Source organism: Neophocaena asiaeorientalis, unplaced genomic scaffold (assembly GCF_003031525.2).
Source record: "Neophocaena asiaeorientalis asiaeorientalis breed wild unplaced genomic scaffold, Neophocaena_asiaeorientalis_V1.1 scaffold546, whole genome shotgun sequence".
NCBI lineage: Eukaryota > Metazoa > Chordata > Mammalia > Artiodactyla > Phocoenidae > Neophocaena > Neophocaena asiaeorientalis.
The window spans coordinates 755,597-778,491 of record NW_020175442.1 but is presented as its reverse complement, the minus strand read 5'-3'; the positions used below and the strand labels follow the sequence as shown (position 1 = coordinate 778,491).

Below are 22,895 nucleotides of genomic sequence, written 5' to 3'. Positions count from 1 at the left end.
TGACTCTTCCCTCACTCCCAAAGGAAAAATAAAGGATTAAATCAATTAAATTAGTCAGAAAAGGATTAGATTTGTTTTTTTTAATGCTTTTATGAAGTCGGCCATCAAAACCTAAAAAAACTTAAAAAGGGTTACAACCTACACTATAATTGTCAGTACAAATGGGGAAAAAGGCAACAAAAGGATGTATAATATAGTACAAAAATGATATAAAGAAGAATTAGAAAAGTTATAGGAATCACTGAAGCAAGATGAGAAAATGTAGTAAGAGAAAACTGCACAGTGCCAAGTAACAGGTCTAGGAGTTTAGCTCACATGCAGAAGAAACTCCCAAATTCTAATAATAATGATAAAATCTGCATAGAAAGTGCATGTCATGTGCTAGGCACTGTGCCTTAAGAATATTAATTAAGCTCAGGTAGTTGTCATAACCACCTAAAGGTAGGTTTCATTATCACCTTTTAATAAGGTAAGAAAAATGAGGCACAGAAGGGTTGAACGACATCTAAGGTCACAAAGCTAGTAAACAAGGGGTTAAGAAAAAAAAAAAAAAGCTGTCCTTGTCGAGCTCCAAAGCCCATGTTCTTTGTCCACTAATCTCTTCTTGCTTTCCAAATCCAAGTCAATATGTGCTTTCAGTGCAGTTTCTAATAAAGAATACATGACTTTTCCCTATTATGTTTTCACTTAATGCAAGGGTGGAGACAGCATGGGATACTAAAACAGTACAGAGCTGAAGGTGAGAAAACGCTGGTTTGAGTTCTGCTATGACTTTGTCAAATCATGTCGGTTCCATACCTTACTGTTTTCTCATCTGTAAGATGGAGACAATACATGTGTTCTGCTACTTCATAGGATTGATAGCAAAAGAAATATGAAGTATTTGAAAATGTTTAAGAATTTTTCTTAAATTAAGGCATCATTATAGTACATATTGTCTAAATACTTTTTGTTTTCCTTATTTCAAAAAGGTATTTAAGATAATATAAGGCAGATGTAGATTCCAGAAAATAACTGGCTTTAAAAATAGAGAATTTAAAAAAAAATTTTAGTTTACTAATTTTTCCTAGAACCAGCTTTGATTTTAATTTGTGGCACACAACATAACACATCACAGTAATTTTTTTTGTTTTACTCCCTTAATGATTAAAAGTGGCTAACAACTTCTTTAACGGTTGGAAGTGCAATGGTATATGCTTGAATGTGATAAGCCTATTTCTTTCTCTGCAGATATTTCTTTACTCCAGATAGTTTTTGTATTATTATCTCAGCCTTGAGTGCGAATTTTTTGCCTCTTCATATTTCTTTCATCGTTATTTCTTAGGTCTATATACGTCTACACATAAATAATACTACAAATGAGAGCATATTTTCAACATACCAGACATTTTGCTAGGAGCTAGCAAAATAAATGATGTAGATATAGGAGCTATCAAAGAATGATGTAAAACCTACCACCATAAGACTGCTCTCTATGGCCTTAACAGTGAAAATATCTATTTAATAAGTGTGTTTCTTTCCAGGCTAAACCTGCATTACATTCAAAGTTTCTATGGAAGTGTGAAGGTAAGTATTTTGTACACTTCATTCTACTCATATGCAAGCATACTTAACAAAATGATGACAATGCTTACTTACTCGTCCACCTTCAGGTCCTGGATTACCTTCTGGTCCAGCTAAACCCTAGTGTGAATAAAAGGCAACATCATCATACTACAGTACTTTTTAAAGAGCTGTAGATAAATAGATTAATAAAAAGGGCATATAAAATGTATCATTTCACAAGTATAACCTTCAGAACTCTGTATACTTAATGAAGACTATATATATTCAAGGAATTTTAGAATTTCAGAACCAAAAGAGGCACTGTATATAATCTATACACGAATATATTTTAGATATCTAAATAAAGTAGATTAACACATTGTCAGTAACAAAAATTATTTTTTACGTTATTTCTTATTGGAAAACTGTGTTCTTTTAAAACACTTCTAATTAACTTATCTAAAATACATTTTAGATATATAAAAAGTATATAAAAAATAGAAAGAGATATTTTATATAAATGTAGTTTTCTAGTATGCTAAGTGAATAATTAATTTCAAGAGTAAGTAATCAATTCATGAAAGCCTAAGAAAGAAAATTTGTTCTCTTATTAATCTACATGAAGTAGCTAGAGAAAGTTAGAAATTAGAGGGAAATAAATACGAAATGATTAGAATGAATTTTCACAACAGTATACGAAGACTTGAATCCAGTTCAGATAAAAGTATTCAGATAGTGGTATGTGTAGCGTTGCCAACTGTGTCCCAAGTGTTTATAGTTGTATTATTAAAAAATGTTGCTTATCATATAGAGTCTTAACTCATACCATTACTTCGTTTTAGTCAGTGGCAGTACTGTAAAATCAGTAGCAGGGCTGTTTTAACATTTTATTAGCACACTGGGCATTTTAACTTAGAAGGTTCCATTGTATATTACTCACATCAAACCTGTTTAAAAATCCTACTCTCATTTTAAGCAAAATTTCCTGCAGTAAAATTTTTGAAGGATTTTTACAATTTTGATATTAGAATTTTTGGAATTATTTTGTTATGAGTAATTCATTATTTAATAAAAGTAAACCAATTATCATTTGAACATTAACTCTTGAAATCAGAACATACAATGTATTAACCAAGAGGAACATAAAAACAGAAGTTTAAATATAGTTACCTCACCTGCCTGCCAGGGTAACCACGTGAACCAATATTACCAGTGAATCCTGGAATCCCCTAAAATGAAAAATAATAAAACAGTACAACAAAGTCAAAAGAAACCCAAGGAAACAAAATTGGTGCATTCATAATACCCAAGTTTGGAAAGAATATTTTTTCCATATAAAAATACTAAGGGTCCTGCACATTGCTTATCTGATTGAAGTCATCTATTTAAAATGAAAATGAGATAAAATGGCTAAAAAAAATAAACACATTACATTAGGGACCTAAATGAGACATTGATTATTAGTAATGATAAATCTAGGGTGGAAGAATCCAGTGATACATAACCTTTAAAAAACATATTAGAGAAAGTTGGTACGTTTCATAATAACCAGTATCTTTATGGATTTAACTCCTTCTTGTCTCAGTCATCCTGCAACTCTCCTTAACTATTGGAGCATGAGCTCCAGAAGATAAGTAAATGGATATTAAGTGGTAAATATCTGTATCATGACATAGGTCTATCTAAATATTCACATAGCAACTTTGGATGGGAAATTCATTTTGCACTGACAACTTTGTATGCCTGATTTAAAACAAGGATTGCTCAAGGAAGGCTGATATATGGAGTCTCAAAGGCATAAGAAAGGAAACTTGCTGCAGAACTGTGTGGAAAAGTGAGAAGAAATACCTCCACTCGCTGTTACTTTCTTCCATTGATATATCATTCATTCATTCATTCATTCAGTTTATTCAAAGTTTAGGTCTGTTAAATTTTGTCAACCAAGGAAATACCAGAAGAATATGTGTTGAGCTGTCTTTACTTAACCAAAAATGGTGACAGCAGTGATAAATTTCATAGATTCTTTATTATGTAAAATTCATTTCCGGTTTGTTGTTTGGAAAAGAGATAATAAAAGACACTAGCTCTTTTGCCCCTCTGATCTGAAGTACACAGAAGAGTGTTACCTCCGGTTTAACAATAGAAATACTTTGAAATTCCTAAAATTTGGAAAATCTAGAGAAAAAACAGACCAAGAAAAAGGCAAATGGAACATCACAGTGGAAAGTTTTTACCCTCCCATTCCATTAGACTTGTAGGCTCCTAATTTGTCCTTCTCTCCACTTTTCTCAGAATCCATCTCTCAGTTTTGTTTTCTCTCATTTCTCCCTGTTGTCTCCCACTTCCTTCCCTTGCTCCAACAATTATCATTTACTTAGCACTTTTTTTTTTTTTTTTTCGGTACGCGGGCCTCTCACCGTTGTGGCCTCTCCCGTCGCGGAGCACCGGCTCCGGACTCGCAGGCTCAGCAGCCATGGCTCACGGGTCCAGCCGCTCCGTGGCATGTGGGATCCTCCTGGATTGGGGCACGAACCCGTGTCCCCTGCATCGGCAGGCGGACTCCCAACCACTGCGCCACCAGGGAAGCCCTACTTAGCACTTTTTTATGTGCCAATCCTAAGCCACCACTTTACGTCTACTTTACATCTATGAGATAGATACTATTTTCTCCATTTTACATTTGAAGAAACTAAGATACAGAGAAGTTATGAAACCTGCCCAAGATGGCACAGTGAGTAAGTAGCAGAGCCTAGATGTGAACTCAGACAATCTGACAAAAGTTGTCACATGTGTGTATGCACAAACACACATATATATACATGTGCACACATACATACATATATACATATACATACAGACACCTATACATATATATGGCAATGAACAACTTAACAGAATGTGAATAAACAGTTGCCTTCTGAGAAGTAACAAAAAATTTTCATCTACACGTAGAGAGATTATATCCTATAAATTTCAGAAACCATATTTATGTACTAGATATTACCTATTTAATATTATATATAATACATATTTTATTCCTATAACAGCATTTATTGAGCACCTATCATGTGCCAAAATTCAAGAATTTTATATGTATTATCTTATTTAATCTGCTCAAACCCTATAAGGTAGATACCATTATCCCTATTTTACAGATGTGAAAAGTAAGACATGAAGTGTTTGTCACCAGTGGGAAGTCACTCAGCTAGTAACTAGAAAGCCAGAATTTAAATCAGCAAGTCTAACTCCAGAGACCACCATTCAAGGCTGCCTCCCTAGTATAGGTTTGAAGGGCAAATAACTTAAAGTACTACTCTAGGGAAAGCCCTCTAATTATGAGACTTGCTTCAGTCTATTTACAACTGCTTCCTTTATTCCCCATCCATTTCTAAAACACACAGGCCTATATCCAGACATCCACAAAACTTTATACTTGGTTATGCCAATAGAAAAGACTGAAATAAATTTAAAAGGCTGTTTTCATTCTGTAGGTTCTGGCTAATGCCAATCACCATCCCTTTCATTAGTTTCCTAGCCAACTTAGGTTAACTGACCTCAACTAAAAAGCAATCTGTTATAAGATATAAATGAAATCTGATTTTGAACGGATTTCCATAGAGGGTGTTAAGATAACATGTAGAGATATAACACATTCCAGCTGCACAGAGAAATACACAAGAGGACACCACTGGATGATTAAATCCTGCTCTACTGGAATAACAGTAAACAAAGTCAACGAGTAAGCTTTCAGCAGTCTTATGTGGCACAAACATATTCTAAGCCAACCACACCCTAAAATCACTTGGACAACCAGAGCAGCTCAAAAGAAACTCAAAACAAAGCACTATACCTCAATTCACTCTGCATTTAAAAAATGGCTCACTTAAATCTGTAGATCGAATGGAGGAATTCAGACACAAAGTTATATCCCTACCCCTGGAAAAATCAGGAATAGTAACCCTGCCCCAATCCCACTTCTCACTCTGAGAATTAAAGCACACGCTCTGAGTCAGTCAGACTTCACTGACAGTCCCAGCACTGCCAGCATGGGTCCTCCCTATCTCTTAGTTTTTTTCATTAGTAAAATACAATAATAATATCTAGGTCACAGGATTATTGCGTAGAGAAAAGAGAACAATGTGTAAAAATATATTTAAAAGCAGGGGTAACTGCAATAATGCTTAGTGTTGTGGAGTATTAAATGAGTTAACATATGGAAATATTAAATAAATAATTATACTACTCAAACTTCCAGTTAACAGTACTACAGCTTGGCAACTAATAAAGACTCCGTAATGAAAGCTCTTATTACTAGAGCTTGCCCAGATGATATAATTACTTTCCTAAGTGTTTGCTGGCCAGTTTATAGATATCTACAAATTTTCCAGAAGGGAATGTCTCCTAGCTAATTAGTTACATTCCTCTTAATGTCCACAGTGTTTCCACAGTGAAAATGCAAAATGATTTTAGTTGTTCCTCACAGTTATCACCAATTTTGTCTTTTTACTTCTGGAAATAAATAAAATAGAAAGAACTGATTCCAATAATACATTTTCCAACCTTTAAAACTGATTTCAGACTCTTCTCAAAAGCATACCACCCTCAGAACAATGACACGTATACTAACAGAACTAGGTTATAGAACAGTTGCGAGTAAACTGGTCAGTACTGACAAATGGTCAATTTTTCACTTACTTGTGATGTGTCAGGTTTTCTTCATTGAAATCTACACAGAATTTCTGCCAAAGCAGTATTCTAGGGATTTTCTTTTCCTCCCCGGGAACTAATCTCTCCTGCCCTTCTGATTTTTTTTTCCCATAAATGCTCAAATGCTTTTCAGCACTCATATGATCTTCAGGAAACTGAGATTTTACTTGCTACAGATACATATATTGCTTGCCATGTCTAGTAATTAGCAATCTTGAAAAATTGTGCCTCAGGGACTGAATAGAGTATATTGTCCCTCTTACATGAATAAAAGAGAAAACTGGCTTTATTTCTTCATTTATCTTTCCCTCAGGGATAATCCATCACTTTTCTTTCTGGAGCTCCCTTTAGGGTTTCCTGAGGCTCTTTGCTAAATCTCCAATAACGATTTGTCACCTTAGTTAGTATCTAATCTCCTACACTTTTCACTGATTTATTCATACTGGCCTAGTATATATTCTATTGAAAACAAGAGATATGACTTTATTTCTTCCTATGACATAATGATACATTATTTTATGGTGGGAGAGAGAAGGAATAACATGATCAAAAACTAAATAGTTCCCGAACTATTTTGACTTTTACATATATGTGTATATGTAGAATGGACAACAAACAGATGTGCCATTCTAATTTGGATTGTTATTAAAATTTATTTGCATTCCTTCATGCAATGGTAGGGAACTAACAGCTGTGGATAGACTTTGGGAAACAGGAAAGCCCCTGAAACGTACAAAAAAATCAGTGCATATATGTGTGTGCATATGAGTGTGTGTGCATGCATGGATAATCCGCGGACAGGATACACAGCATTTATGAGATTCTCACAGTGGTTTATGAACAACGGAAGTTTAAGACTGCTGCAGCATGTTAGGCAGACAGTGAAAGTCAGTCTAAGATATGAAAAAAACCCACAAGATTTAATAATAAATTAGAAGTTTTTCCTGTACTAAACAGAGTAAAAAGCATTAAGAAAAATTGAAAGAGTTACACAGGGGAAAATAATCTCTCAATGGAGTTCCCTACCGTATGTCTTTTTCACTGGAGAAGATGCAAGTCTTATAAAGGAAGAATACTTACTTGTTCACCTCGGAGTCCTGGGAGCCCTGGATGTCCTTTGAGACCCTGCAAGGGTAAAGGTGAAGACATACTATGAAAAGTAACCCCATTTGAGCCAAATAACTAACCACAGTTGTCTTTCATCCCAACTTTTGGTTTTCCCATTAATACAAATGTAATTCCTACTAATCTATTTCTTATTAAGTGTAATCTTTTAAATTTAATAAAAATTTAATTTTTATTAAATAATAAATTCGCATTAGTAATTCTTAATTAATTTGGAGTGTAATTTGAATGATTTGTTATCAACTAAAATGGTTACATAGTACTGAATTTTAAAAAACAGGATCTTTTATAAAAGGCTGGCATCTAGCAATGGATCTGCTAAATTTTGCTTAAGCTTTTTAAAAGTTGGTTTTAGTTCATTAATGCTGAAACAGAATGCCCTAAGGCATAATCTGTTTGTAATTATTGAAAAACTGGCAGTTTCAGGCAGTTTCTCTAATCTAAAACATTGTCATAACATTCTATGAATGAGGGAATAAAAAGAGGCTGCTCACAGGTCCATCTGTCTAAGAAATCAGTAACAAATGTTTTATACCAATCATACCTCAATTAAAAAACAGAAATTAGTAACAAAAAATTTCCCAAATAAGAACCAAAATCAAATCTTAATTTCTATCACTAACACCCAAAGATATAAAAGAGATAATAACTTTTATCCTCTAGAAAGATATTCTATGAGCGAAAGAAAGGAAGCTAAAAGAAAGGAAAGGAAAAAAGAAATAAAGGACCCTTTGGAGCATATTTGTACAGCTCTAATCAACAATCAGTAAATCAACCTGCTGTTTACTAGATTTTGGTGTATATAAAAGAACAAGAAAAAGTTCCTTTTTAAAAGAACCTTTTAGGATTTTAAGCAAACCTCAAAAACCTGAAATAAATTATAGTTAGCTTACAAATATCAGAAACTTCAAATTAATGTACTGCAAACTGAAGATAAGTTTTGGGAGTTTTAAGATATAGAGTAACAGAGTGAAAAGAGTCACTCAGGATTAAACCCTGTCACGGAGGGTTTATGAACTTGGATTAATAAATTAGAGAAGGAAATGATACTCTGGGACAATGGGGAAATTAGAAGAGGTACCTATTTGAAAAATAAGGAAATGATTTAAGCAGGTTTTGAGGTGATAAACTTAAAACAAAAGTAAATGTTTAAGTAGAGAGGTCTCTTGGGAACCAGAGAGAAGACCAGAAATGTAAGAAGGAAAGTTGGAGACAAAAATTTTTGTGTTATCTGTATATGTAAGCAAATTTGTAACAAGGGAATAACAGAAGAAAAAGCAAGAGGGCAGAGGAACTGCCCTGTCCTCTGCGAGCTCTGTTCTTTCATGATTAGGCTATTAGAGATCAGAGACGTGGCCGTGAGAAAGGAGGGGGAAAAAGGAACGAAGGCACAAAGCAATTTCACTGAGCCACTATGTACCAGACATTGCACCAGCCACTTCCAAATACCTCACCTAATTCTATGGCAATCCTGTGAAGTAGGTATCTTCCTCATTTTTACAGGTGAGAAAACTGAGCTCTGAGAAATTAAATGATATGACCAAAGTCATGTAGGTAGTAAGGTGGAATCATGTCAGTTTGACAGTTAGATTTATCAAGAATTGAGTAACCTGCCCTTCTGTTTACTTAATATGCCTATATTTGTCTCAGACTCAAATGCAGGCTGTCCTCATTCTCATCAAATGTTCAAACGTTAACTTTAGACAACCAAGACAAATCAACAAAAGGAATTATATATCATAAATCATGGTATTATTAAAGTTACACATTTACCACTTGCATCTTATATACCCACAATTTCACTGAGTTTATATATTTTTTAAGATAGCTAAAGACCAGCCTAATTACAAAATAGAAGACGTACATTGTTCTCAGTTGTCCAAATGTTACACAAGATTCTCCAAATAAAATATCCACAAAGCTAAGTTTTTTCACTTTTAATAACGGGAAATAAGAAATGTCCTCAGCACTAAGATAGTGGTGGTGGCTCCCTCGGATGAGGCAGCAGCTCTAGAAGGATGGAGTTCCTAAGAGAGTGTCAGGAAGATGAGAAATGAGGAACCAGGGCGAGAGGTACACAGGTAGAGAAACTCTCCGCCATGGGCCTAGTTCCTTTTCTTTTTTATTAAAAACTGTGCTTATAGGGGCTTCCCTGGTGGCGCAGTGGTTGGGAGTCCGTCTGCCGATGCAGGGGGCGCGGGTTCGTGCCCCGGTCCGGGAAGATCCCGTGTGCCGCGGAGCGGCTGGGCCCGTGAGCTGTGGCTGCTGGGCCTGCGAGCTGTGGCTGCTGGGCCTGCGCGTCCGGAGCCAGTGCTCCGCAGCGGGAGAGGCCGCAGCAGTGAGGGGCCCGCGTACCAGAAACAAACAAACAAACAAACAAAAAACAACTGTGCTTATATATTTACTTACTTGTTTTTATGTCTGTGTACTGCTGAGTCTAGCTAGCTACATGCTTCCCTTTCTTTGGCCACTATCTGTTTCTCTGACCAGAGTTTCTTCCCTCGCCAGCCCTGGTGAAACAGAATGCAGTGGTGCTACAACTTCTTTAGCTTACTTTCCCTGAAGCAGTTTATAACAGTGAACTAGACATGTTGATCATAATATCCTCTGAATGTACAACTCCCTCTGGAGAGGTTCTTCCTCATCCACAGACTCTAATATAAAGGCAGCACCAAATAGTCATGAGCTCCCTCCTACTCCACCTCAGCCCCAGGAGATGGCATTCAACCTAAGGGAAGCCAATATGAAGTCCGGCCAGTAGCCTATGAGGCCACTTGGAATGGAGAGTTTTGCCTAAACAGGGTGAAGCTGGGCCAATCAAATTCTTTTTTAAATTAAGTTCAACAGGAAGGAAGGAAGGAAGGAAAGGAAGGAGGGAGGGAGGATTGATTCAGGTACTCAGCTGAAGCTGGAAAGACTGACAAAGAAAGGATAAGAGGAAGAGAAGAAAGCCAAAGTATGAGTAAAAAATTTAGAGTAAGCAGAAACTGTGCTGAGAAAGAGTTTTTGTCAGAGGAAAAGTCAGATAACACAAAAGGGCAGATGCAGAGAGAGGAGATGAGTAGCAGTGCTAATAGAAAAGTACAGTAAAAGATCCACAAACTAATGTTGCTAGATACTCAGAGCTGCTTTGAATCAGTGCCCGCCCCCGTGAGGCTAAGTCATATTACAGTACCATTTTTAGATTCCATGGGTCCCTGATTTCCCTTAATGCTGTAGAGAGGATTGAAATAATTCTCTCTTCCTTGGGATAGCCTAAGTCTCCATTCTTTGCCATCAAAAGAGCTGAAGTGAAACAAAATGGTTTTGGTTTGGTTTGGTTTACTACTAATAATAATGAAAAGACCAAGCACACTGAGCTCTAGATCCAGTTTTGCCACTAAATAGCTATATCATGAGTTTCAAAGTCTTCATCTGTAAAATGACAGCAATGAATTAAACTACTGCTAAATCTCCTTTTAATTGCCAGCATTCTGCAATTAGTTGAATCTGTTAAAGTCACTACTTTTTTTTTCACCTTTCATTGAATGAAAAACAAAGGCATTTATAAGAGTCAATTCAGGCTTTGAGGCATTGGAAGAATTCAAATAACACTGATGTATCACTGAGGTACGTATCAGAAAAAAACAGATTCAGGCTCCCATGGGCACATGACCTGAAACAAAGATGGGGACTCTGGGATGAGCAGAATGGAAAAAGAATGGGTCAGGTAAGGAGGCTATTATGAGAGTCTAGGAGAAACATGATTATACATTAGATTTGAGGGCAGAGTTAGAGATGATATATATGCCCCTTAAAGAGTTTAAACTTAAGCTCCTGAACTATTTTATTCAATGTGGTATCCCCAGTGTCTAGAACATAGTAAGTGCTTGTTAATTAATTGATGGAAAGATTTGGATGAATAAATGAATTGATGTAAAGACTTAGAGGAATCTGAGGGTTACTTGGGGGAAAATAGATTCTAAGTATTCAATATGATATCTCCATTCTCTTAATATTGAAATGAAAGGTAATAAGTGGGAGAAAAAATATCTTGTTATTTTTCAATGTAATAATATGTTACTGTAATATACTGGAGTTAGCACCACTATTGTATAAAAGCCTCCATTTATTCCCTAATTTGTGACTACAGGTCTCATTTGTTTTCTACTTAAATACTAGTCTGTAATATTTTTTAAAAACAAAGGGAATAAGTTCCTGGGAAGAATGCCTACATTCAAGCTTTGGCATAGCTCCAATCTAAGGACGTGACACTTTATTTTTAATTTTTTTTTAAATTTTTTGGCCACACCGCACAGCATGTGTAATCTTAGTTCCCCAACCAGGGATCAAACCCACGCTCCCTGAATTGGAAGCACGGAGTCTTAACCACTGGGCCACCAGGGAAGTCTCCCTGACACTTTACTTTTAAAAATTTGTTTATATTGTAGTCTTTTGAAAATACTATTTGAGTCATTATTCTTCCTATACTCACATAGGAAAAATAACAAAAAAGGCCGAGTAACTAACAATGCATGATTTTCCTCTGATAAATATACTGAAACTGATGTAAACACATTTCTTAAGGAATGCCAATAGAAAAATGTACAAGTTCTGTTTTAGAACAAATTAAAAACTCATTATAATGAGTTATAGGGTTGTTTCAACTTTTGTTGTGATGTAAATTTGCCTTGCCAAGAATTCCAGTAATAAAAAGGGTTTAGAATCTAATTTTAATATAGAGATATTAATTTTAATACTTATTGTAACAACAATTTAAACCCTAACAAATACGTTATCAACAGGTGACCACACAGGACCAAAAAAAAAAAAGAGATACAATTGAATCAAAATCAGAAATAATAAGGGATGGAAAAGAAACAAACTTCAAATATATACCTGAACTACCCTCAAGTAATTAAAATTTGGATACATAAATGTTTATCCATAAGGAAAATAGTGGTACCATTTACATATAGGGCCATCCTTGCTTTGCACAGTACTAGAGGACCATGAAACTGACCATATAAGCTGAAACCATGCCAAGCAATCTTAATAATGGGAAAAATTGCAATTGTTCTGTGACTTTTAAAAATTTTTGTCAAAATGTTTAAAAGTCTCACTGTCAGTTACCTTTGTATAGGGAAATAAAAAATATGCTAAGTATTAGTTTACTACAGTGTAATTTAAAACATTAGAAACAGTGAGAAATTAAAGTTCCATTTCTTAGAAAAAATTTATGAAGAGTAGTTTGAATAGTGCTTTTCTTGTATAAATAACCATACAGAGCAAGCATATATTCTATGTTTTGGCAAACTGTCATACTCCTTTCTAAGTGTGGGTCAGCTCCCAACATTCCATCCTTTGCACTTTCAATGTCATGAAATAGCTCCAAGAGTTCTTCTAACGTGAAGTTTTTTTGCTGTTGTAACCTCCTCTGGGATGTGTCTATCCTATTCATCACAACCCTTTCCTCTTATGTCAAAAAATTTGCCTTAAACAAAAATAATAAAAACAAGTTCGCCGCTACCAAGTTCCTCTGTCTGCATATGTAGAGTCTCTCAAATGGCAGCAGTGCCCCAGGATCAGCTATTTCTTCTATAACTCCATTTATATTTGATTCTAATTTCAATTTCTGTGTTATCACTATTTCTTTATTTCATTGTACTTTTCATCTTTGTTGACCAGTTACTTTTTTTGATTATCCATTTGTGTAAAATGCCACATGAGTTTATCAGAGAGAAGGAAGCAAGACAGCTACACACTCTGCGGTCTGTGCATGAACTAACAGATGTGTCGTGTACAATCATCAACAGATTCTGAATGAAATGTGACCGATCACTGATCTTGATGCACATTTACTATTTATGTAGTGACTTGTAAGCTGAAGAGCCAGTAGCAAAGTTTATACTTTACACAGCTAATCACAGTGTGATTAATCTGAACCATGTTGGTGGGAGACTGGTGTTATTAAACCGTGTTAAGTGAAATTTGTCTATATTGGAACCATGCAAAGTGAGGAATGCTTGTATATATGTATTGAAAAGATTCTCGATGATATAATCTCTATGTTGTCAACTTCATATATAAATGGTTTTCTTCTTTTAACAGTTCTTTCCCCCACTAAATGCGAAGGACTTATATTCACTGAGATAAAGATTTTTTCCTACAGGGCTCCCCTGGTGGTGCAGTGGTTGAGAATCTGCCTGCCAATGCAGGGGACATGGGTTCGAGCCCTGGTCTGGGAAGATCCCACATGCCGCGGAGCAACTAGACCCGTGAGCCACAACTACTGAGCCTGCGCGTCTGGAGCTTGTGCTCCGCAGCAAGAGAGGCCGCGACAGTGAAAGGCCCGCGCACTGCGATGAAGAGTGGCCCCTTGCTTGCCGCAACCAGAAGAAAGCTCACGCATGGAAACGAAGACCCAACACTGCCAGAAATAAATAAATTAATTAAATTTAAAATAAAAAATTCTGAGATTAAAAAAAGATTTTTCCTACATATGAGAAAGTATCCCCTATGGCATAAGACAACTTCTCTATTACCACTCTGCTTTTCTATCTTGGGCCTCCTTACATAAACTTTAGGTTTCAGAAAGGTAGGAGCATTTGTCTGTAGAATCCACAAAAATGCCAAAGAAATTCCGGAGACTAAATGATTTGCCTCTGGCACTCTCCTTCTTAAAATCCTTCAGTAGCTCTCTACCATATGATAAATGCTTTACCATGGCATACAAGTTCCTTTATAATTTGACCCCTGAATGTCCCTCAAACTTTATCTCCTGACACCTCCTACATAACACTCCATAATCCCAAAACAAGGAACTGCTCTTGCCTCCAAGCCTTGGTTTATGTCATCACCTGTGTGTAAACAGCATACATGTCTACTAACTATAGTATCATTAGGATAACTTGCATCCTCAAGATGCAGCTCAGGGGCTTCCCTGGTGGCGCAGTGGTTGAGAGTCCGCCTGCCGATGCAGGGGACATGGGTTTGTGCTGTGGTCCCGGAAGATCCCACATGCCGCGGAGCGGCTGGGCCCGTGAGCCATGGCCGCTGGGCCTGTGCATCCGGAGCCTGTGCTCTGCAACGGGAGAGGCCACAACGGTGAGAGGCCCGCGTACCACAAAAAAAAAAAAAAAGAAAAGAAAAGATGCAGCTCAGATGTTGCCTCTTTCCCTGTTCTCTAAAAACTCCCCCACCTCCACTGCCAAGAAGTTTAGGGATCCCTCAGCCGTTGCTATAAAAATTTCACATCTTAATCATTGCACTTGTTATAGCATAATATACTTTTAGTGATTTACTTTAGTAACTATTTCCTTTTTTAGATGGTAGGCTACTTGAAGGCAGGAACTACACCTTGTTTACCAATACTGGTCTCCTGAATGAACCATAGGACAAAAGGATGTGATTAAAACAACTGCAGCATTCCAGAGTTAGTGACAAATTTTATCTCAAAACTACTCTTTTGGTTGAAGCAACTTCCTTGTATCTTTTGCTTCTGTCTAGTCTCAGGAAGCTGAGGCAAAGGTGGGCTAACCTTATACATGATCATGTGAAAGGCAACATCACTGAGACATTAGTAGCAGATTAACTAGTTCTACTAACCCTACCTAAACGGGACGAAGGGTGTTTGGAGCCAGAGGACCAAGGCAAAATAAGACAGGTGAGAAGGGTCACTGACTTGAGAAGCAGCCCTTGAGGAGGAAAATAACCACTAGCACCGGGTGAAAGGGCACAGTCAATTAAACTTACGAGCAGCAATGTTCATTCACTACAAGTAAAGATACAGGCTCCGGATGCGCAGGCTCAGCGGCCATGGCTCACGGGCCCAGCCGCTCCGCGGCATGTGGGATCTTCCCGGCCCGGGGCACGAACCCGTGTCTCCTGCATCGGCAGGCAGACTCTCAACCACTGCGCCACCAGGGAAGCCCCAGTACTCAGTTTTTACCTTGGCCCCATCAACTCTAGTTGTAGTCCTTCTCAACTAGTTCTCGTGGAGAAAAACAGTATGACACTAATTCTCAAAATGGTGCTAAATGACCGATAACAGCTTTTTCTGAGGACACAGACATTTTTTTAAAAAACCTTCTGGGAACTGAAATACTTTCAGCCAAATGAATTTATCGTTAATGTTAGGATGTCAATCAGAAGAGGAAAATATCTTTGGATGAAGGAATATTTCCCAAGTCCCACAGAGTACACCACTTTGGTAGCCACGGGCTTGCCTGTGAGGGAGTTCAGTATGTGTTGTCTCGTTCTTAGCTTCCCCTTCCATTAGTGGAAACGGCAGAGGGCAGAGTAGATGGTCACAGTGGTGACAGCACAGCCCCTAAGCAGCAGCTTTTATGTTAGACTTTCAGTACTAAGACTGAACTGCAAACCAAGCAAAGGAAAACGTAGCTCTGCAGATTTTTACAGGAATATTGCACAGGTGAGAAGATGATCTATAGCGTTAACTATGGAACATAAGAATTCCCCTTATTTCTTTCTCCGGGCATGGATTTTATTTTTATTGTTGTTCTCATCAACATTCAGTATTGCTGTACTTCCTTAGTACTGTCCTTGCTTTAAATAGATTATGAAAAGCTGTATAGGTTTTGAGTGACTGATAAATCATAATGCATTCCACTTGATTTTTTCAGCTCTTCTTTCCCTTCCAACTTTATAAAGATGTTAACTGTGTACCTCCTATGTAATGGAAAGATTTTTTTAACTGAAATAATTCCATCAAACTAGAATAAGAATTCACACTGATTTATAATTATTACTAAAAGTATAGTGGTTGAATTTTTTGACATTCAGAAAAATATTGCCATACATTATTCACAATAATCTGTTTTTAAATATGTGCCTATTTCACAATTGTTCTGAGTTATACCTTCATGCTAAGATGTGCTTAACTGCTCTCATCTGGCTTATCCTCTCGATCCCAGAAAAATTTCTTCAATTGAAATTGCTGTTAATGTTCTTACAATTTTAAAAAGCAGACTTCCAACAGTAATGTAGCAACTGATCAGCTATATTTAAAAACCAATTTAAAAATTCATCTGGAGTCCAAGCTCAGAATTATGACTCTTGTGTTCCAACCAACACAGCATGTACTCTGGATCTAACTTATCTGATTTTTGGCACCAATTTAGACATTTAGTGGGAAGTGAAAACATACTTCAGTTCCTAGGTAAATAAGAGTTATATTAAGGTGGCTAAGTTGAGGCAATGTAACCAGTCAATCTGGGGAAACACACAGCTTGTTAAAGTGGTAATACTGGTTTTTTAAAAAAAAGTCAAGGTGTGAATATTGATTTCAGATTTTTTAAAAGAAAAAATTCAAGGGCCTTTCCTTATGAAACCCCCTGATTTCATTCTTATCTGTCCCTCTTCAGAGAAAAGCACTTCTTTTTAATATGCATGATTTTATACTTTTATATAAATACAATGTTTCACTGTTCAGTAAAGCATAAATTTCTGTAAGTTGTTTTGATAATGTATTTTTGCATGTTGTTGAACTTTATATATATTATACTATATGAATGCTTTGAGGCTATTTCTTTTGTCAATGTTATATTTTTGAGATTTATACATGTTGCCATAAATAGGTAGATTTAGTTTGTTCATTTTAGCTGCTGCCTACTGTTACACTTTATGAATCTATCAAAATATATCCTTTTAAAATTTAAATATATTGGGGTTTCTACTGTTTTGTTTTCATAAACAATGCTGCAAGTAACATTTTAAAATTTCTTCTTGTGTATGTGTGTTAGAGAGTTTCTCTAAGATAGATACATATGAGCAGAATTACTAAGTGTTAGGCAGTACTGCATCTTCACCTTTCCTAGACATGGCAAATCGTGCTCCAAAGTGGTTGTTCCAGTTCCATCAGCAGTAAATGAGAATTCCTGTTGTATCTCATCTGGCCAAAAGTAGGTATTTTCAGACTTTAGATATTTGACAATTGTGAAATGATACCTCATTGTTTTAATTTCATTTCCTTTATTCCTAGTAAGGTTAAATATCTTTTCACATATTAAGTGACCAATGGATTTGCTGTTTTGTGAACTGCCCATTTTTCTATTGGGTTATTGATTTCTGTGCAATCTTTACATGTTCTGGATGCTAGTTCTTTGTTAGTTACATGTGTTACAAATATTTTTTCCCATTCTGTGGCTTGTATTTTCACTATTTGTGTTGTACCTTGTTGTGAAAAAAAAAAGCCTTATTTTTAATATAGTAAATTTATTAATCTTTAAAAAAACGTCAAGGGGTGAGAGATAAAAGGAAAAAGGCAGAAGCGAACCAAAAAATCTACTGAAGAGTGAATAAAAATATTGCTGCTGATTTACTTGCTTTGTTATTTCTATCTCAATATTACTTCTAGTTTTCAGAACATTTTATATTAATCTTCCATTTATTTATCTCAACAGTTTCCATGAGTTGTCAGTATTTCTACACACAACTTTCTTGCAGCCACTTCAAAGACTACTTAAAGAATTGTAATATTTCCAGATACTTCCAGAGAAAAGGAATAATGATGTCATTATTACCCGTCATCCAAAACTATATTTGTTCCCTTGGCTTTCAGGAAAAAACAAAATTTTACTTTCTCTTGCATTCATGCTTGAGGTAGTCAGAAGTAATCAAACTCACATATAACAAATATTGGCATAATGAACTAATATATGGGGAAACAGTATTTGAAGTTATTAAGAGCACACTCATGTCAAAGATGCCTGGATTTGAGTCCTAACTGTCAGTTAATAATCATGTGGCCTTGGGTAAATGCCTTAAACATTTTATACCTCAATTAACTTATTTATGACACACTGAACATACTATCTGTCTCAATGGGTTGTTTTTAAGATACAGCGTTCAGCAGATAGACTATAATATTACACATAAGAAAGGAGCTGTTAATATTTACCGTAATAGTTATAATAATTCAAAAATAGTTTGATAGATAAAATATGTAATAAACTTCATATTAATCAAATCCCAAGTACCTTATTCATCTTTTATAGTAAGCACAGACTGTTAAAAGCACAGTGGATTCAGTATCAGCAAGTATTATCTCTTGATCCTGCTGTAACTCTGAGTGACCCTGAGCGATTCTCTTAACCTCTCTGGGCTTATCTTAGATTTATCACTTACAGAATGAATACCTTAAGTTCTTGTCTTGACCTTAAGAATTCATGTAGCATTTTAGGGGTAGAACTGAAAGGATGAAGGAATAGGAGTCCCTAGGTCATAACTAATAGGAACTTTTATTCTAGGTACTCCTAGAATGGATCCTGTTTGCAGGAAGTAACTCTGAGAATGACCTAGGTGGTTCAAAAAATGAACCAAAATTAGTAAACTCCATAAATAATCAGTCTGGTCCTTCTGCCTTTCATACAAACCACAGGAACAGAAAGAGTCTACCAAGCTCATTGTGAGAGTATTTCTACTGCATACATAAGACATGCACGTAGATAGTGTGATGGAAACTTGTTCCAAGCCTGCTACGTGGAGAATTAGTTTAGGTTTAGATTGAGCCCCTATGTGTGTTTCCTGCAATACTTGTTTTTAAAAAATCTATATACAGTTTCCATTACTAGACACACTCTGAAAAGAATTCTCAGAAAAACTACAAAATCATCTCAAATATTAACACTGTTTTGAACTACTATCAAAGCATAGTGAACCGTGGATGCTTCATTTATCAGAAAGTAATTTGGTTTCTAAATACTTTCGACCAAACCTTCTCTAGAGAAAATTCAGCTATAGTTGCTAATTGATAACATAGCAAGATCCCTGACTTCTACAGTGTCTGTTTCTACTCGTTAACAACACAAGCCAGATTTTAAAAGTTTAGAAAACTGTGTAAGAGAAAGGAAGTCTGTGAAAGATATGCATCCATGACCCAGTTTGTTTAACTTAATGCTATTTCACTTTACTAGACTTATACAGACCAAAAATAATATGTTCTCAATATTTTAAAATATCTATGGGCCAAGGCTCATATAATATGTGCATAAGTCCTTGGAAGATAATATCTTCTGCTTTAAGTAAGTAAAACTTCAAAGTTAAAAATGATAATCTGCTCTAATAGTTAAAATCAGTCTTTTAAAATGTTCTCTATAATATTTCTTTATATACTCCTCTACGCAATCACGACTCAAGCTTTATTTATCAATAATTTTTCCCTTTCTGGAACGCTAATTTCATGAACCATGGGCATTATTAACCTTGGAAAGTAATGATTAGTTTGTTTTTCTCTCATACACAGTGGCATTCTTCAGGATGCAATAGCTGTATATTTAATATCAAATACAATTTATTAAGGTAATTTTCATATTATGAGATTTTCTTTGTTTGATGCGATTCATTAGTACAGTTTCCTCAGAGGTACACTTAGCAGTCAGAGGTATACTAAGTAGCATTAATCAGACAGATTCATGACTGTATGTCAAGACCAATTCTGGTAGGAACGATCACTCTGCAGTTTCATGGAAGCAACCAACAACCTCAAAGGAGTTGTCAGATTCTAAGTACTATCTAGGATGAAAACTAGTCTAAATGCCATAAGAATAATGGTGTGGTATGGTCATGGGAGGAAAAATACTCCATGAGATCAAAACCTTTTTAATCAATTTACAATTGTGCCCTGTAGAAGGGATTATGAAGGGAAGCAAACAAGGTCAGGATCCTTTCCCAAACCAGATAAATAGCTGATGGTTAACAGTTATTAACGGCTTGCTATTTTTCTGACACTCTATTGCATGGATTATCCCATGCCATGTTCCCAACAGCTCCCTGTGAAGTGGGTAGTATTATCTTCATATTTTACACATGAGGGAACTAAAGCTTAGGTTAAGCAACCTGCCCAAGGTCGACAGGACCTAGAAAATGGCAGATAGAATTTGAACAAATTAACCAGAGCCAGAAAACCATCTCCATTCTAAATCTCCCAAAAGGAAAAGAATATGACACACTAAGACACCAACAGAGCTCATTATGAAGTGTATTTAAGCACCCATATCAAGTCAAATACTGCCCTCCAATATTTTGGGGCCTTTAATACCTTAGACAGAAATTTTGTATCTTCTTCATCCCTTGTAGAAAATCAACAACTCAGCGTTTGAGAAAAAGACAAGCTGAATATATTGAGAAGAATTTACACTTGTGTTAATTCAGGAAACTGCACAGCATATTTTATGAAATAATTATAGCAGCTGTGTTACTATTCCTTTTTACCCGAGAAAAGGCCAACTCATATGCATATGACTACTATTTTCTACAAGCTATCCCCAACCCTCACTTCTACTCTATTTATGCTTCAGGCCTCACATTCATGTATATATCATGGCAGAGCTTATTATTTCCTAATAAAATTAGAAACTGTTTAAAAAAAAGCCAAGTATTTTACCTACATCCAAATGTACCTCACTTTGGATATATAAAAGTTACAATGTGACTTCAAAGTTTTAGAAGTAAGTTATTGCCCTAATAAAAAAAGAGAACTCCAAAATTCTATCAGTGACTTTCTCCTACATGTGAATTTTGTCCCCATCATTATCTGAAGGGTTTTCTTTTATTTTTCTTAAGACCCTGTCTTTGGTGGGCACCACTTCCCTGGATTAGGACAGCACCCTAATTCCTATTGCTGAAGAAAAGAATTTAAGACATTGACTTTGGGCTCAACTTCAGAATGAGATCTTAGGAGCTGAGGAGCACCCAGATCCACATGGCACCCAAATACATCAAAGTAAAATGACATCTTACCTTAACACCTTGCATACCAGGGGGCCCCATGAATCCAGAAAGACCTTGATCACCCTAAGAACAAAACACAAACAGAGGTTTAATATTATGGAAGAGAATTGAAAATTATAATTTCCTTGCTGCAGGTTTTCATCTTGGACGTCCAGATCTTACTGCACTCATTTCTGATCTCCTCTATCTGGCTCAAGGTCCACCTCGTTTCTGGGACTGTTCGAGACCTTTTCTGAGGCTCCCGGCCCTTATCTCTTCTAGTGTTGATTACCTGGACAGTACTTCCCCACCTCTAAGGCCCTGCTTCTTTTTCTCTGATGTCCTTCTCTCTAGGAATATCCTTACTTCCCAAATTCTCATCTTTCCCAAAGTTTACTGTGCTTTAAAAATGTAAAGGAATCTACTTAAAAATTCTACCAGTGCTTTGTGAGGCAGCTGTGGACAGCTCAGGCCTGCCCTTCTAGGTGAGGACCTGCAGCCTGATGGGACTCCCACGTGGAACCTCATGGCACAGTGGGGGGGTGGGAGGCAGGACTGGGCTCTCGTCATGCACCAGGGAAAGGGGCACTTCCGTTTCTGGGGCTGCAGTGAAAATTTATTGGGAGGACCGTGTGTTTGACTTCACAGACCCAACTTCGCAAATTAGGGCCTTCTGTCCCCACACCCCAACCCCTTCCCCCAAATGTGATGAAGGCCTGCGAGCAGGGTAGGAAGGAGAAATTATACCAGTGAGGGGGAAGGAGTGTCTGTGGTGGGTAGAATGGACAACGACATAGAGGAGGCTGTGTGAATTGACAAGGATGAAACATGTCAAAGTGGAATGGGGGTATAATCTTAAACCAGTTTACTCGTGGTACACTTGTCCTTCGCCTCTGTTCCTTTCCCTCCTCCTGCTGTGGCAAAGTTATTGTGCATGAAAAAAAGTATGTTCTTTGAAAGAGAAAAAGAGTACTTAGTTAATAACCCTAAATAAACTCGTTAATGACTGTTTAGGCAATATTTAATTTTCAGTGTATTGTCTACTTTAATATTAAACAATCAGAAGGGAAAAGGATGTTTCTGATTAACTATAAAGTGCTTTTCCATATGTTTAATATTTTAATGTTTTTTTGCTCAGTGTTTTATTAGGATGGCTTCCATTTGTTATGGGATGATGGGTTTATACATTTTTTTTTGACACTTATTTCTCTGATAGAAGGAAAAGAAAACTGTACTAGGAAACAGGAGACTGGAGGCTCATCTTCTACTAGCTCTAATCAAGGGTAGATCACTTGATTTCCCTTCAAAGTTTCTCCATCTGAAAAGTGAGAATAATAATATCACACTCGTCTTGTGGGAAAGGAAAACTTACCACTATTTAAAAGTTATCTTCGTTTGACATTGAGGCCCCACAAGAAACACTTAGGTGTGCTCTATGAGAGATGCTACTTACTGGATATTACATGCAGAAGGACTAGAATCTGCATTGCTTTTATTGTTTCATTATTGATTATATATTTATTGTAAAAATAGCTAAATGTTTAAAAATAAAATTCAACTGTTTCCCAATCCCCCAATACTCATACCAATTTAATGTTTGTATTTTATTTATTTGTATTTATATTGTATATGTATAAATATCCTGTCTCTTCAGTAAATTTGAACCTAATTGTATGTAAATATAATTTCTGAGAAATCGTTTTTAAATGTTACCATTTTAAAAATATCTCATTTTGAAAGTTGGATTTCACTTAAAGCTCAATGAAAACATTCTATTAAATCCTATATCTTACCATTTCTTCTATATA

At 36.1% G+C, this 22,895-nt stretch overlaps 1 protein-coding gene across 1 annotated transcript in view; it reads right to left on the bottom strand.

Moving 5' to 3' along the window:
- Positions 1–22,895, bottom strand: part of COL24A1 (collagen type XXIV alpha 1 chain) — a 377,122-nt gene that overhangs the window by 303,618 nt on the left and 50,609 nt on the right. Inside the window, exons 7-10 of the mRNA XM_024767884.1 lie at positions 21,118–21,171; positions 7,333–7,377; positions 2,721–2,774; positions 1,639–1,683 (exon numbers count right to left, since the gene is read on the bottom strand). Coding sequence (XP_024623652.1) covers positions 1,639–1,683; positions 2,721–2,774; positions 7,333–7,377; positions 21,118–21,171 — 198 coding nt within the window. The remainder of the gene's footprint in view (positions 1–1,638; positions 1,684–2,720; positions 2,775–7,332; positions 7,378–21,117; positions 21,172–22,895) is intronic.